The 17,053-nt window shown below is 40.5% G+C and overlaps 1 protein-coding gene across 1 annotated transcript in view; it reads left to right on the top strand.

The window, feature by feature from the left end:
• Positions 1-1,704: 1,704 nt before the first annotated feature.
• Positions 1,705-17,053, top strand: part of MMRN1 (multimerin 1) — a 43,639-nt gene continuing 28,290 nt past the window's right edge. Inside the window, exon 1 of the mRNA XM_027636342.1 lies at positions 1,705-2,304. Coding sequence (XP_027492143.1) covers positions 1,787-2,304 — 518 coding nt within the window. The 5' untranslated portion in view covers positions 1,705-1,786. The remainder of the gene's footprint in view (positions 2,305-17,053) is intronic.

Raw genomic sequence — 17,053 nt, 5'->3', positions numbered from 1 at the left:
ATGTTCTGCCAACTGTTGACCAGCACCCTCCAGGTCCTTTTCCACCAGGCAGCTTTCCAGCCATTCTGTCCCCAGCCTGTAGCACTGCTTAGGGTTGTTGTGGCCAAAGTGCTGGACCCAGCACTTGGCCTTCTTGTACCTTATACAATTGACCTCAGCCCATCCATCCAGATCCTGCTGCAGAGCCTTCCAACCCTCCAGCAGATCAACATTGCCGCCCACCTTGCTGTTGTCAGTGAACTTACCGAAGGTGTACAAATCATGCAGATCATCCAGATCATCCATGAAGATATTAAACAGGACTGGCCCCAGTGCAGAGCCTTGGGGAACGCCACTAGTGATCAGCCACCAGCTAAATTTAGATTAACCACCACTCTCTGGGCCTGGCCATACAGACAGTTTTTAAGCCGGCACAGGGTACACCTCCCAAGCCTTTGGCTGTCAGTTTCTCCAGGAGAATGCTGGGAGTCAGTATCAAAGACTTTATTGAAGTCCAGGTAGACTACATCCACAGCCTTTCCCTCATCCAGTAGTCAGATCGCCTGGTTGTAAAGGAGATGATGTTGGTCAAGCAGGACCTTCCTTTCCTCAACATATGCTGGATGGGCTTCATCCCCTGGTTGTCCTGTATGTGCTGTGTGAGGGCACTCACAGTAATCTGTTCTATAACCTTACCTGGCACTAAGGCCATATCCATCTCCTCAGAGCTTTTTTACATGTAAAGTTGCCAATGTTATGTTTAGACTGCAATTAATATTGGTTTAGGACAATATTGACTGTAAAAGCATGCAAGAAAAGTGAAGGAATGGACTCAGTGATTCAGGATATTCCTTTCCATCTTATCTATTGGTGGGATCAAGTTAACATATTTAGAGATATGTATTTAGAGGCTCATAGATATGAACCTGCATGGGAACTAAGTGTCTAAACTGCAGCTACAGCCAATGGGGAGGATGGGATGCAGTTGCCCCTTGTAAGCTTTTAACACTCTTTGAAATGCCCCAGAAGGGCACATCTGCCATCGATCACACACCGCCCCTACCAGGCTCATGTAGGTATTTCCTGTACCTTTTAGAATCTGAAATGACACCAGATGCCTATGGGCAATGCTAGAGAAATACTTCATATGCATCATTATGAAGTATAGAAATAGGATGAGGCATAAATGGCCAATAACTACAGATAAATTATTACATTCAAAGGCTTGTGGTACAACAGTGGGTACAGCGTAAACCTCTTCCTTAGGTCCTCACTTTTAGCAGCAGTGTGCTTAAACCCAAAGAGAAGACACAGCTGATGTTCAGCTTTGTGTAGCACACCAGTTTTGCTAAATCTTTTTCAATAACAAGGTCACAATTATGAACCATTCAAAGGGCACATCACTTCTCTGTACATGCACATGTGAAAGGAAAACTAGCTAATAATTTCAGGTTTTATCCCTCAGGATTACTTCACAGCACGTATTTTTCCACATTTCTATTGTGCCATTAGTCTTTATCCTGTGCCTTCTGCAGAAACTTCTTTTTTCCTCCCACATGGGCTGCCAGGCTCTCACTCTCCAAGGGGTCACAGGTTGAAGGTGAATCCACAGAAACAGGAAACCAGGCTTCCTCAGTCAGTTTTGAAACACCAAAACCTGTTTCCTTTCTATGAAAATAAAGCCTGTCAGGCCATCCTCTGGGTAGGCTCACTGTATGAGTAGCAGCTCAGGAGAAGGGAGAAGCTTCAGGATTTCTTGTTTGGGAAATAAATGTGAGACAACTTGTAGCATTTACAAACCATCAGAATGAAGGAGATCATCTTCTTGCTGCTCCTATTGCACTTACAGAGTGGCAGCATTGGATTTAACACTCCAGGAAAGCTCTGGACCACAGGACAGGATGGTGAAACCCAGACAAGTCACTCAGACTTGACTCCATCTTCGACCACAATCACAGGGTCCCGCCATTCGGAAATCCAAGCTGACAAAGTGAGTGCCTTACAGGGGCCTCCTTTTGCATCTTCAGGCAAGACTCTGAGAATGAAAGCAGTGAAGAAAATTTCAAGTCTGACAACACCTACCCCTGCAATGCAGTCAAGTGATGGAGACTCTGACAGAGACAAGATGGGAAGCTCATCCAGCAGCAAAGGGACAACTCTACAAAGCAACGCTAGAGAAGTCCCTCTCCAGCAAGGGGTCACTACAAGCCAGGCTACAGCTCCAGGGAACAGATCTACCAAGCAGTCTTCCCACAGCACTGGCATCACCAGCACCCAGCAGGATGCCAACTCCAAAGCATCCAGCTTTGAAACTACCAGGGGAAGGTAACTTCTGCGGTTTTTCTTGTCTCCTGTGTGCTGCTTAGGAATGCCTATTTTTCTGTTCCCAGTGAAATAATTGGCAAAAGTTCTAGCAATTTCAGCAAAATTATTTTCTGAGCTTAAAAAAGATCAGATAAAACAAGCAAGGGATCAAACCTGCAGCACCTACTCAGGTAAAACCATACATTTGTAACAGCGTAAATGCTGCAATGTTTCATTCCTCAGGGTAGTTATCTCAAAATCAACAGGAAAGTCATTATCATATATGGGTAGGAAAGAACTACAATAGATGCCCCCCAGTTTTATGCACAATAAACTTTTGTTGGTGTTTTTTTCCCCTTTTTTTTCCTTGTGAGTAAAAGAAATTGCATATACACTATTTCATTTGGAATCTATTGAAAATATTGTGTTTGTAAACTTCTCCACTAAATTGAAAATACAAGCAATTAAGTGTACAAAATGCATCAATGTGTGACAATTTGAAACACATAAAAACTTATGAAAAGTGGTGTTGCAGGTGACTGTGCATTCAGAACTGTATAACTTACATAATAGCTATGCATAGCAGAATATATCAAACTGTACTGTCTAGTTTTATAGCTCTGGAACACTCAATTATTTTCTTTGTTCCCCAGTGTCTTCAGTTCTCAATGGGGTTATTAATACTGTCTTTGCAGATGTTGCAAGTTTCCCTTAATTGTTGATATATAATCAGATACTGCTAGAAAATGAAAGACACGAAGGACTGGTTGTTTTCCATAGTAGTTATTGAGAGTGGGCTTTCAGAATATAGATTTCTTCTTTTGATAGTACTTTCCTAAATGTTAGCATTCAAATTCATGAGAAAGAGAATAAATCATCCCTTAGAAATACTCCTACAATTATCTTGCTACGTACTACTGGGAGCTAATGTTCCTTCAACTCAAAGGTAAGATTGCCATTGATCTGAGCATGTTTAGGATCATGCATAATGGAAATAATGCATAAAGACCCAAAGGAAAGGAGTCCTTTACCTCTGCTTGAAAGAGATACCACAGTAAGGAGCTGTGTTTTCCGGATAGCTTTCCTAGTATACTCCTATGTCATCTGCGAATGTCATCTATTACAACACCTTACAGTGTGGGGCAGAATGTTTGAGTTAACTTCAGTTAAATGGGTTCTCTTTTTACATGAGAGCTGATAACTACATCTCCATTAAAATAGCTAGTAATACTCACTAACCTTGGTTTTCATCTTTCCCAGCTTTCTTCAAGAACAGTATTTCAGTGAAATTAATCTTTAGAGAAACTCTGTGAATCAGCAGATATTTATTCTACCTCTTCCTGAAGATAAAAATATAGATAGAAAAAATCAGTCTCTAGTGAAGATGGTCTCATATTTAATTTTCATAATGACATGTTGTTGCAACTGCAGAGAGGTAAAACAAGTAAATCATGCATTTTCTAGCACCTGATTTCATGAATGGTCAAGGAGCAACCTGCTGTGCAACATACATACTTGATTCCATTGAGCAAGTTAACGATAAAGCCAGGGTTGCATATCAAAGTTACAGGAATGTGTAGCATCATGAAACCCCAGTATAAAACAGAGTGCTGAATCCCCTCTCTCTTTCTTAAACTGCTGAGCTACAATAGCCTCTCTCTCTCTAGCAAATGTCTACAGTTCTAGGTGTGGTTCAATCCTTTTCACAGTAAGATTCTCGTGCTAAAAGGCTTGTCTTCCTACTGCATGTGGGTGTTTTTACAATCAGCTAGGGTGTTTTGAGCTTTTGTTCCAGTTTTGCCACTGACTTGGACTGTGACTTAAGTAAATCACTTCACTATTCTATCTTCCTTTCCCTATGAATTAGACCCAGAGGAATAATAAAGTTGCTTGTGACTCATTTTCTTTAGTAAAGGCATGAGAAAATGCCAAGTCTAGTGTGCTCACTGTTACCAATCACTGCTGTGAAACACCTGAAAAGCTACTGCTGAGAAACTATGCATAAGAACACAAGTATTTTGATTTATTATGTGCAGATGTCATTGACTACACCCTAAATTTGTTTCCAGCTTATATTTTCTTTTAAATCTTTTTAATCTTTATTGCTAATAAAGTGCAAGAGATGCTGTGAGACTTCCAATAAAGACATGCAGCTTTCTTCAAAGCTTACTCATTTCAAGTCTGAGCACAGCATGAATGACTTGATAGCAGAGTCCACAGTTGTAGAGTATACTACCTCTGAGGAAATTTGGAAGCACAATTTGCTTTTGAATTTACTTTGAATTAAAGCATCTCTCTTGTTATAGCCTGTATTCTAACCTAAATTTGTGAGTGACCTTGCAGGAACTGCATGACTCTGTAATCTTTTATGGCAACCCGTTGTGCTAACAGATGCTGATGTTGAGAGGTTCCATATAAAAGGAACAATAAGGAGAGATCAGTGAGAGACAGGAGGAAGGAAAACAAACAAGAATGAGCATTTGTTTTAAAACACATTTATAATTTTGAATACCAATGCATATATTTTGTTAGAGAGTCTCCAGTCAGATTACCTACAAGGTACAATAGGTGCTCATTGTACAAGTGTAATTACCCAAATACTCCTTTCTGTAGGAGGTTATGTGCCTTAATGGCTTAATTACAAAGATAATTCCCTTGTTATCTCTATCCTAGATTATCTGGAAACAGTGTTATAGACACATATTTTATCACATGCATACAAGAACTATGTCAGAAAAAAGTTCTGATTAATTCTATTTTTGAAAAATTCACATTAAAATGTCAGAAAAGCATGAATTAGAAATATTTAATGGATTTTCCAAGTTTGTCCCTGAAGAATATTTCTGACAGCCACCAAGCAGGGCAGGCAGGACACATCCAGATGTGGCAGCTAGCACCCCCCCCCCAGTGCCCAAATCACCAGGCACATCCGTGTTGATGCTGAAGTGCCAACATGAAGCTGGGAAGGCAAATCAGCAAGTCAGGATCAGGCCTGGTGATGGTGACTAGGGCAAGTGATCACTGGGCAAGTCCGTAATGATGGGGCAGGGTCAAAGTTAGGCCAGGATGTCAGCTTGCAGGTAAGGGTTGCCACAGACACAATGTAGCCTTGGGAAGAACTTCAGTGGGGCCCTGAGCCCACAAGTAGGATGTATAGATGGAGATCCTGGATCAGGCTGGTCCAGGTGAATAAGAAGCACAGGTGCCCTCAGGGTTCTGACAAGTTTCTGTTTTATTTTATTGAGAGAAATGCACTCAGAACTGCCAGAATACTTTTTTTCCCTACTGAAACAGAACCATATTTGCCAAAGACCATGACTTTATTTTAAAAACTCATCTCAGTTTAGCTTTTCGGATTCCAGCAGAACTCCTGGGGTCAGAGACATACTACAATAGGCAGTCACCCAATGAGAAGTACAATACAGGTCTAAATTCTCCAGATCCAAGATTCTACTGTTAATAAGGCAAAGCTTTGCTTTGGGCCTCTCTACATCACTTCTTAGTGTGGTATTATAAGGGCTAAATGTTGGGCATATCCTTGTCTCTAAAAACCCTAAACTCTTCCTTATTCTTCACTGACATGAAGATACAATTAAATCCTGTTCTTTCACAGTGGAACAATTTTATAGTTAACCATAGAATAGGTACAGGAGGACATAATTTATAGCTACCTGCTCTCAGAGTATTTCAGAAGAGTGTTTTCTCTGGTGAGGTATCCCCCCTCATGGTGAGGTCTGCACCTAAGCTTTCAGAAGGATAAGAAAACTTCATAGGAAGTATATCTGGAATGGCCTGAGCTGAAGGGAAACTCCTTTCTTCACTCCTAGTAATGAATTTGACTTAAGCCCTGAAATGTAAGACTTAATGTCTCTACAAATATGGTTTGTTTTCTTTTTTTTTTTTTTATTTCTACCTATCTTGAAAGTTTCATGCAATCCATACCAATGAATAAAGAAATGCTGGGAAACCAGAGAGTTTTTCCAAAGTTCGGTGACATTAAATCTGAGCAGCAATTTGATGTCAAAGAAGAAAATTTATTATACATTCTTTTCAATGGAGTTCATTTGAGATACATATTTTTCATATTCATATCTCTCAGGAGAGAGACAATTGCAGTATTTCACTGTATAAAGCAGTTTAAATAACAGTGGTGCCATGGAGTAAGTCTGAGGTGGAGTCCTGAGACTAGCTCACTCATCTTTCCATTCTGAACCCTACTTTATTAATTACTGTTCAAGGCAGCTCCTGAATACATGAGACATTGATTCAGGCTGTAAATTACCCACAGTGTCTCCACATTGTTGAATGGCTCTACATAACTCTTTTCTCTTAGTATGTGTATATTACACCTTTTCCAGTTATCGGGAATCCACTGAGGGTCTTTATAGACTTCCCCTGCCATTACCTTGGGTACTGGTGAGGTGACAGTATTTTATTAGTAAGCACAGGAGGCTTTAATAAAGTCAGCACCAGGGACAGATTTGCTTAGCTGTCACATGTGATAGGAGTGCTGAAATATTTCATTCTCATGGCCAGACGTCTGCATTTATCCATAGGAATTGCTTTTGCCTGTATCAGCTTGGTAGAATTCTAGTGTACTGACAAATTAAAATGAATGGTTAAGATCAGCAGATGGTTCAGATACACAAGACACATAGAAACCTGATTTAACTGCCCAGTTAATGCAAGGTTCACAGTCTCTTTTCATCATGTCACTTTTTAATGGAGCAGAGAGAATAATTCTTGAATTGATTTCTTAAGATTTTGCATCACTGTGCATTTACGAAAAATACAGTCATGCATGGCTTAGGTTTCTGCCTCACTAGGTATATTCACTGTGAGCTGGAAGGAGGAAACTCTTATACTGTCCTTAGGTTACCTTGGTGGCTAAGTGTCAGGAGGTGTCTGACAGGCTTTGCCCCCAGAATGTTGTATTTCAGCCATGCAGAAGATCTTTGCAATAAGCCCCTCTTGTCCAGCAGCATCTTGAAGATATTTCTGTTGTTTGGCTGTAAGCCTACAATACAATTTTCCTACACATTCTGAGCTCAGTGTTAGTCCCATTGCAGTCCTAAAGACCATTGCAAATGGCAATAATGGCTAGGTAGAATCATGACAGACTCTTTTCAGTGGCACAGAAAACACAGCACTGGAAAAAAAATCCCTTCTCCACCAAGGTTGCTTTTGAGACTCTCACAAAGTATTTAAGTTCCTCAGAGTCTTGTTATTTAGTTTTTCGGTGATCAGATTCAGATAAGGCACCACAATACAGATGATTTCTGAATTTTTTCAGGATGGTAAGAAGTGTTTCTGCTCATCTCATTACACTGTTGCATTGATGCTCATGCTTAACTTTGCTCTTGTTCTTTGTTTCATCTGCCGTGGGAACAGCAAGGATTAGGAACAGACTGTTTTCCATCCTTAAAATATCCCTTCACCCCTCTGCATAGATTGGGATTATGGTAACAAACCAGACACCGTGCTAGGATTTACCTCCCAGATACTGCAAATATTCGACTCTTCCTAGCATTTCATTTAAGGTACACCAGAAACATCTGCTCGAGTGTGCACGGAAAACACTCATTCTTACAAATCTGAATATAATTAACATTTTGGGAAACTAACACTAATTCTAGAATAGACTTGGCAAGGAAGAGGACAAGCAGCAAGGTGTCCTCATATGTTTTCCAAAGGCTTATCTGTGTTGCCAGTTAGAGAATGCAAGTGTTTCAAATTATATTTTCTCTGTAAATCTCAAAGCATCTATTCTGTATCACAATCCTGGTAAGCAACACTATCAACCATGAGGAAAAGCCTGTGGAAAAAAATCACCTTGAATTTCATGGACTTTGGTTCAGATCCTTTTTTTTCAAGAGCCCCCTAAAATCAATCAGTGACACCGGTAAAGATATACATCTGCATGATAAAGTGACAAATCAGGTACAAAGAAACTGGCAAGGTATTTACCTTCATTTAGTGAAGGTATATAAGAAAAGAGAAGTTGCCAGAACAACACTATGAACAGACTGAAGAACAGCATTCACCCATGGAACTGCCATGGATCATATTTTTTATATTTTTATTTTCTCACTTATAAAGGCTTTCTTTTTTTGTCACTATTTCTCAAAGTGGAGAAGCCATCACTGACACACTACAATCTCCTTTTCTGTAGATTACAAAATGACTAACAAAGCAATGAAAACCAAACCAGGACCACTGAAGGTCACCTGAAAAGTACTGACAATAAATAGACCAGAACTACCTTAATGAATTTCGTACTCTGGATCAATTAGTCGATGGAAAATAAATTTCTATTTCAGAGGGGAAAATGTAGAATTAAGGTCTTTTTAAAGAACAGTTTTTATGGTTTTTTTTCAAATGTGTTTTACTGGATGATTCTCAAAGGAGATTGATGGATATCTTCTCAAAAGTCTAAATTCTATCGGGAAAAGTTTGATTGTTTAAAAGGGCTCTTAACACAGAGTGGAAGATCAGGTCTAAAAGAGCTAATTGGATTTGCAACAAGAGACCTTTTTAAATGCTAAAACAGATTGGTGAAGTGCTAGATAAGTGGAAATTGTGAATTAATTTTTGAAGCACAAGGTAGGACACAGTAAATAAAAACTTGGATGAAACAAAGAGGCTGTTCGCAGTCCAAGGCTTCAGCACTGCACATACAAAAAAAGGAAATGAATGATGAGAGTAGAATCTGTGTTTTGTAATAGACAGGACAAAATGTCAGGACACTGAGTCCTGAAAAAAAACAAACATTAAACAATTGTTTGACACCTAATACTTCAGTGTCAACAAGTCAGCTGTTTCTCAGGAATAAAACCACATCCTATAACATATTTTACCATCACATACGATATTATATTACATATCAAATGCACTTTTTAGAGTTTTTTCCATTCCAATCAGCCTGTAAAACACATTTCCCAATTTGATTTGTTCATGGTCAGTCCTTAGTGAGTACTGAATTTTTTTTCAGCTCAGATTCATATTTTTCAGAACAAAGGAATCTAGGCACTGAACCTAAAAAATTAACTGATTCTGGTTCAGGTTTTTAATTTTTCTTTGAAATAGAGCTTATATTTTTGAGAGATGACTAATGCTCATTTAAATAGAGAATTTACCACATCACTAGTATCAACAAAGCGAGAAGTCTCTGTAGTCACCTAGTGGAATGCAAAGGAAGTTGCTAAAATCTGATCTCCCATGCAAGAGCTAAAAAACGTCGTGAAGGTGCTTGCTATCCTTATAATCTGAGTGTTTACATTGTGTCAATCAACATTATCTCTCCTCATCCAAACTTGTCAAATTTTTTAAAGCAAATTGAAAATAGATCACAGCAATGTACTTTTACACAACCTAAAGTCAGGGCTTATGATCTGATCTTTATGTAGCAGTCTTTCGGACTGGGAAAGATCCTATCTTAAAAAAAACAAAACAAAACCAAAAAAACCAACCAACCAACCAAACAAAAACCCAAAAAACAAACCAACAAAAAAGAAAGAATGGATTTCTTCCACACCATGTTATTATATGGTTTTATGTGTGGATGCACTTAACCTACCTTCTTTCAGAAGAACAATAATACCACCAAAAGGAGATAGATAGATAGATAGATAGATAGATAAGCAAGATCATAAGTTCACAGACCCATAGGATCACTCAGGTTGGAAGTGACCTCCTGTTCACAGCAGGGTTGGGCATGAGATTAGACCAAGTTGCTCGGTTGGGCACTGAGCTCCACTCTCTGAGCCAGCGATTGTACAACCCCTCTGGGCCCTGCTCCAATGCCTGGGTGCCCTTATAGGGAAAAAGTTTCTCATAGTCAGTCTGAACCTCTCTTTTTTCAATACGCACCTGTTGTTTCTTGTCCTCCTGCCCTGTACTGCTGGGAATAGCTGTGTTCCAATTACACAATATCCTCCCTGCAGGTCCAGGGAGGCTGCTGCGAGGTGCCCTCCAAGTTCTCCATTTCCCAGCCTGAACAAGTCCTGGTCCCTCAGTCTCTCCTCATAAGGCATCCTCTGGCTCTAAATACTTGTAGCATCTTTCTACATCCCCTTTGCTCAGGTGTAAAGGACAATAAAAATGAAAACAGGTGTAGAATCAAGATAAGTATTTCATAAACTATTCTGTGAAATACAAATATGCTGTATATAACATGAATGAGACACAAACACCAAGCTGGGCATGGACTTTGACAGCAGCTCCATCCCTGAGTCCTTTTGTATTCTTTCAGCAACACAGTAATCTCATTTTCATGATTCAGTGATGTTCAGCTGGGCTGATTCAATAGCATTTCTATTAAAAGCCACGCAATCTAATTTACTTACAGACAAAAATAAGTAATTTTCAGATATAATACGAAGGGGGCAGAACAAATTCTATACCTTTTGTGACTGACTGCCTCTGGTGTTCCCGTGGGCTGACTTTAGGACCACTTACAAGGACCCGTGCTTACAAGCAAGTGGAAGCAATCACGTACAGGTGTTGCTGGAAGCTTTTGTGAGGCTTGGGATTTTTTGTCTCAGCAATGTACCCAACGAACAGTTTACAGTGGAAATGTGCTGTGGAAGGGGTCCTTGCGGTCTCATATACTTCCTCTCACCATAAAGAAATCATGATTTTTTGGTATTAGTGTAAATTGCACTTTGCTTTCCAGCAACATTTGGTAACACAGCGCCAAGAGGGTGGGTTCAGAGCCGGCTGGAGTTAAAACACACGCATTTCCATTGACTTGTGAACGTATTCAGAACAATCCTGTCACAGACCAGACCAACAGCAGCAGCAGCAGCCACAGTGCTCCTTTTTGGAGCTAGGCACGTTTATTCCCTATTGTTTCTCCCTCTTTTCCGCGGGCCCATTACCCTTCCCAGCGCTCCCCTCCGCGGGCCGCGGCCGCCACCTGCCGGCCTTGCTCGCCAGCGCATCCCGCCGCCACCAGCGAGGCGGAGCCTCGAATTAGGCGAGGGATTTTAAGAGTGCCAGCAAAGCGCCAGGGAAGCAGCGGCGGGTCTAAGGGCTCTCGAGTGTCCCCTGAAGCAGAAGGCAGCGACCGCAAAAGCTAAAGGCAAGACCTCAAGGCATCGTCTGGGTCCCGCTAATGGATTCCTGCCCGATTGTAGGCACTCTGTTCCAGCCGCCTGGGCAGACTCCAGGATCCGTCGTCTGCTCAGGATTCGGAGCTGGCAGTGGCCGTAAGCCCCAAAGGACTCGAGCTGCCGAAGCTACCGAGCAGACGTGCTCACTGCTTCCAGCAGAAGCAAATGCTGCTCTTAGCACTGTGCCCCGCTGCTCGGTAAAGGTGCTGCCTTCTCCTAAGGGTGGGACGACACTTTTAGGTACGGTCAAATCACACTGGGTGCAGAGTTGGGCTAGCAGCATTTTGATTCAAGCTGGAAATGCTGCTGCAAATACCACATCAAAGAGGCTAGTTCAAAGGCCTGAGGACTCTCCCACACATTGCTGCCAGTGCGTGTCCCAGACCAATACATGGAAGAGGAGGATGAAATCTGCTACTTGGGCTTTATGCCAGTCAGGGACTTGTACCACTCTTTCCAGGCTGGATTTCTGTTGTTATGTTGCAAGGATTTTGTTTTGTTTTCAAATCCAGCTTTCCTGATTGAAATCAGGCTCAATGCAAAAGAGATGCTGGGCTCCTGCAGCTCTCAACAAAATCTGCATGTTAGAAGCCTGTGTTGATGATCTGGAATAAATTATTCCAGGGAGGGTAAAGAGGATTTTCAGGTTTAAAGTCCTGTTATGCAAATCAGTTGTCTTCTGTTCTGCCTTTGCATTAACACAGCCTGTCATAGTTCTTCCGCCACGCTTCATCTTCTATTTCCAAATCTACATTTTTTCAGACAATTTGATTTCAAAATTATATTTACATTCTTAACGTCTCTTAATGAGCTTATTTCATTGGTAGCATAAACCTAATTATGAATCACACCAGGGGCTCTTTTGCTGTGAATATTTCCTCCAATTTAGCCTGATCAAAGATTTCTGGTCCGTGTGAGAACCACAGTTTCAGATATTGCACTCACATATCTTAAGAATGAGTTTAATATTTAAATAGAAACAATGAGTTAAATTTTTTAAATGGAAACAATCTACTCAAGTTAGTTAAAAGCTAGTTAGCAAAAGGCTGAGTTCAGACTGTCTTTAAAAAACATGAATAGCCCTTAACTGATACACTTGGGGTGTATTGTAGCATTTTTCTCTTTGGAGGGCATCTCCAAATAGGCAAGTGCCAGTAGCTGTTACCTCAAAGCTAGCCACCCTCAGTAATAATAATAATAATAATAATAATAATAATAATTAGGGGATTTACAGTATACACTTTAAAAAGGGGTTTTCTTGGGGGGGCAGTGTTTGTTTATTTCTATTTTTAAGTGGACTGTGTATTCTGGGGCTTTCGTGTCTTTTACCATTTTTTTTTAATGCCTGTTTTCATTGACTACATTTGCTTAAGGTGTAAAATGGCTTTCCATTATTAAAACCATACCCCAACCATGTGCATTGCAGAAAAGGTTGTCGCTGACAACAGTGTTATATATCTTCTACTTAATCCCTTTCTCTGGTGAGCTGTAGAATCTGCATGCAAAGGTAAAGTGCAGACTAGGAAACCACAAGCTCAAGTCCTAACCTCACCCCTTGCTCATTGTAGCCCAGATTTTAAAATCTGACTCCTATATTTGGGTTCCTAATTTGCAGAGGTGGGAAGCTTAGCACCCAGCTGCCCAAGGCATTAGCTCCTTGGTTCCCAGACAGAAAACGTGCTACAGTAAAGGAGATCATAGAATCAGCCGGGTTGGAAAGGACCTCTGAGATCAGCAAGTCCAACCCTTGATCCACTACCACCGTGGTTACTAGACCATGGCACTAAGTGCCACATCCAGTCTCATCTTAAAAACCTCCAGGGATGGAGAATCCACCACTTCCCTGGGCAGCCCATTCCAATGTCTGATTACCCTCTCTGTAAAGAATTTCTTCCTAATATCTAACCTAAACCTTCCCTGGCAGAGCTTAAGACCCTGCCCTCTTGTCCTACTGCTGATTGCCTGGGAGAAAAGACCAACCCCCACCTGCCTACAACCTCCTTTCAGGGAGTTGCAGAAAGTGATGAGGTCTCCCCTGAGCCTCCTCTTCTCCAGGCTGAACAACCCCAGCTCCCTCAGCCTCTCCTCATAGGACTTGTGTTTGAGTGCCTTTACCAGCCTTGTTGCTCTTCTCTGGACCTGCTCCAGCACCTCAATATCCTTCCTGAACTGAGGGGCCCAGAACTGGACACAGTATTCCAGATGTTAAGGCATAACTGCTTGAGGTGGTATTATTGCTTCAGATGTCTTCTGATCGGACTTCATATACCATCAGTTAATTGCTGAGAATTATTTGGAAGTTAGATATTTGCATTCTCTATATCGAGTTTAAATCATAAGCAAATCCCCATTCTTAGTCAGAGCTCCTCCTGAATAGATCGCTGTCAGTCTAGCCCGGAATCACTTTCTGCATCTGTTAAGAAATATTTACTATCCCATTCATATGCTTAGAGATTTTTTTTTAATCTCTCTGCTACACTTCAGAGAAAGAAACTACAGTTTTTAATCTTGAATATGAATATGCAGAACCCTCACAACAGCATGAAAGGTAAGAGATTTCATGCCTGTACTGAGAAAGGAGCTCAGTGGTAGTGCCCTGGGCAAGACAAACGAGCCTTGATGATCCTAAGCAACTTCACCTGTAGCCTCCACACTCATGGGCCAGGGCTCCACTTCAGCTCAGGCTTGAGCATATTCTCCTTATTAAGGTGCTTGTCCTCTTGGACCTGACTTGTTACCTGATCTCTGCCTGGTGGGCTGCTACTTGACCTGTTCTTGATACCCCACTGCTGCCTGCTGGTCTCTGGTGCTGTGGTGAGGTCAGTGCCTGAATTGTGGGGTCGCCCCTTCCCCTTCTGTTAGGGAAACTCCCCTTTCTTGCTCCTCCCTTATGCTCGGTGAGGAAGCCCCCTGGAAGAGATGTCTTCCTGGCAGAGGAAGATTAGGCGAGAGGGGGTACCTGTCTTCCTGTCCAGAGGTGTTCCGGGAGGGATGCAGCTACAGCTACAACGCTTCTCTTTGGCTTACTGTTGGCGATGTTTACTACAAATATCATTATAATTTAGTTACTACTGCTAGTCTCTATGTGATACAGGAGACTGTAAAGGACCCACATGCCCCATCCAGAGGGGTGGGATGGGTAACTTCATTATTCCTCTGCAAAACTCAGAAGACTTACATCTCCTTTTGATCCTGACAATTTTATGTGTCTGAAACTTGCATACAGTTACTCCTGGCTTCTGCAGAGGAAGTGAGGAGAGTATCTAATCTTTATGATTATGCTTGATAGCTGCGTTTACCTTTTAGCAAATATTTCTTCGTGGAGTCTCTAATTAATACACGCAGACAAAAGGCTATAACTAGAGGAGACAGAACAAAAAAAAGCACAGCCTTTTTATACCCAATTAAAAAGAAATATTATCTTAATGAAAACTCTCAAGGAAGTAGAGAGTGAGTGACCAAAATCAGATCAAAGGCACTTAATAAAAGCCTGTTTTATATGAAACATATTATTCATCAATTAAACAATATGTGTTGTGGAAGAGAGTGCTGCAATGCTGGCAACAGAGATATTGTGAGGTTCAGCCTGTTGGCCTTACTTAGCATCCTGCTTTCTAGCTTATCCTGTTGTTTTCTCAGGAACCATTTTCCAAATATAGGACTACTGAGCTTAACGTGCCTTCACTGGTAAGATCTCGGTAGACAAAAGCAACCACTTAAGGATAGATACAGATACTATTTTGTGGTTTGTACTGTTGTTCATGTTTGAGGCAGTCTAAATCTGTAGTAATGCGACTTAAGTAAATGGAACTAATCTGGTCTTAATTGTATTTTAATTTTTGCTGCAAGGAGCCCATAACAAGAGAGTGATTTCAAGGGTAAATATATATGTTCTTACTGAATTATGATACACTAACAAAACTACTACAACTGGAAGCAAATGTTAGCAGCAAAACATGACCCAGGAAGATGAACTCTAAGTTCTTGTATGTAAATATTATGTATTAAGTATTTACAGCTCCACCAGCCCTAAAACTGAAACAATGTCCTGTCACTAACTTGCCAAATCAAAAATCAAATATGATATTAAGGGAATAATGCATGATCCTGAGAAAGGCTGTACTAAGTTAGAGATGAAATTAAAAATCTGTACTAGGCCAAATAGACATTTGTTCCAACAGCAGAAATGCAATAATGCTTTCTTCAGGATCATAGAACCATGGAATGGTTTTGTTCGGAAGAACCATCTAGTTCCAACTCCCCTGCCATAGGCAGGGACACCTTCCGCTAGTCAAGGTTACTCAGAGCTCCATCCAGCCTGGCTTTGAACACATAAATTGACCTATTCAAAGAGCTAATCACAATGACTCTAAGATTATTTTTTTATTCTGATGAGAGCTAAATTAGGTAGTAGTATGTCTGTATAAGGCTGTCTCTATTTGTGACTGACTCTGCACTACAAGGCCCTTTTCTGACACCTACTTAGCTGGAAATTCAGTAACATGAGAATTCTGCAATTCTTCAACTCAGCTTTATGTTTACTACACAAAATTAATTTGTATAGTTCTGCATAACTCTATCATCACCCTATTAACTTACTTAACCCCTAGTTAATGACTATACTGCCTATTACAGGTTCATGTGGGATTCTGCTGATAACCTGTTTCTTGAGAAAGCTAGCTAGTCATTAATCTCTCTGATTTAATGCTTTATTTATCTATAGTAGGATTTATCTTCATACTGTGTTACCGATTGCTTCCCTCACTGCCCTCTAATACATTTGGTGAGCGACCTTGCCAAAAGCCTCTAACAGTCACACCTTTATCTCCCTGCTTCTGAGTCAAAGAATGACAATAGATTTCTTTGACATAATTTCCCTGTTAAAATCTATCCCAAACCATTATTCAATTTATAATTTCTACTTAATTCTGTTCTATACTGTAGCTTCTACCAAGAGCCTACTTTCCAAATAGGATTTAACAGTTTGCATTTTCTTGCAACATCCTTAGAAACCTTTTTAAAGAAAGTGACAATCCTGTGGACTCACCAGCTCCAGCCTCTGCTGCAGTGATCTAGAGCTTGATCATTTTTTATGTGACTTCCTTCTCTGGATGGGTACCCAGTGGCACAGGCAAGTGTGGAGCTATGACGTGTTTTTGCTTTGTGTGGCTTTGACCCCACAGTGCACTGTAAAACACAGCCTACATGTATTCAGAGTACTGCTGGGGAAAGGAAGAAACAATAGAAACGTCTGTCCATAAAGTGAAAGCTATGTGTGACTAAAAACCTTACCAAACAATCCTTTGAATTCTGGATAAAGTTTCTCTAGTCTGAAATGTAGGTGTATTTTAAGACCTGACATTACTGCTGTCTAGAAGAGCTTCTTTGTACTTGAAGCTCCACAAACATTTACAAAGAAAAAATTAGATTTGCAATATAAATGTATGTAGAGATGGAGAAATTATTATCTGTTTTCTTTGCTGAAGCACAAAGACTAAGTAATTGTCAAGACAACATTGGCAGTCTGAGAGAAACAAACTTTTTTCATAACTTACTCCTCTTTCTAAATTACAGGTTTAGCTTTCTCATTTAAATATAATATATCATCATATTGTAGAAAATATTATTTGTACTTTTAATCATATTTACCTTCTGTA

The sequence above is a fragment of the Corapipo altera genome, unplaced genomic scaffold (assembly GCF_003945725.1).
Source record: "Corapipo altera isolate COAL_440 unplaced genomic scaffold, ASM394572v1 22b, whole genome shotgun sequence".
Taxonomy (NCBI): Eukaryota; Metazoa; Chordata; class Aves; order Passeriformes; family Pipridae; genus Corapipo; species Corapipo altera.
This window is presented reverse-complemented; position numbering and strand designations above follow the sequence as displayed.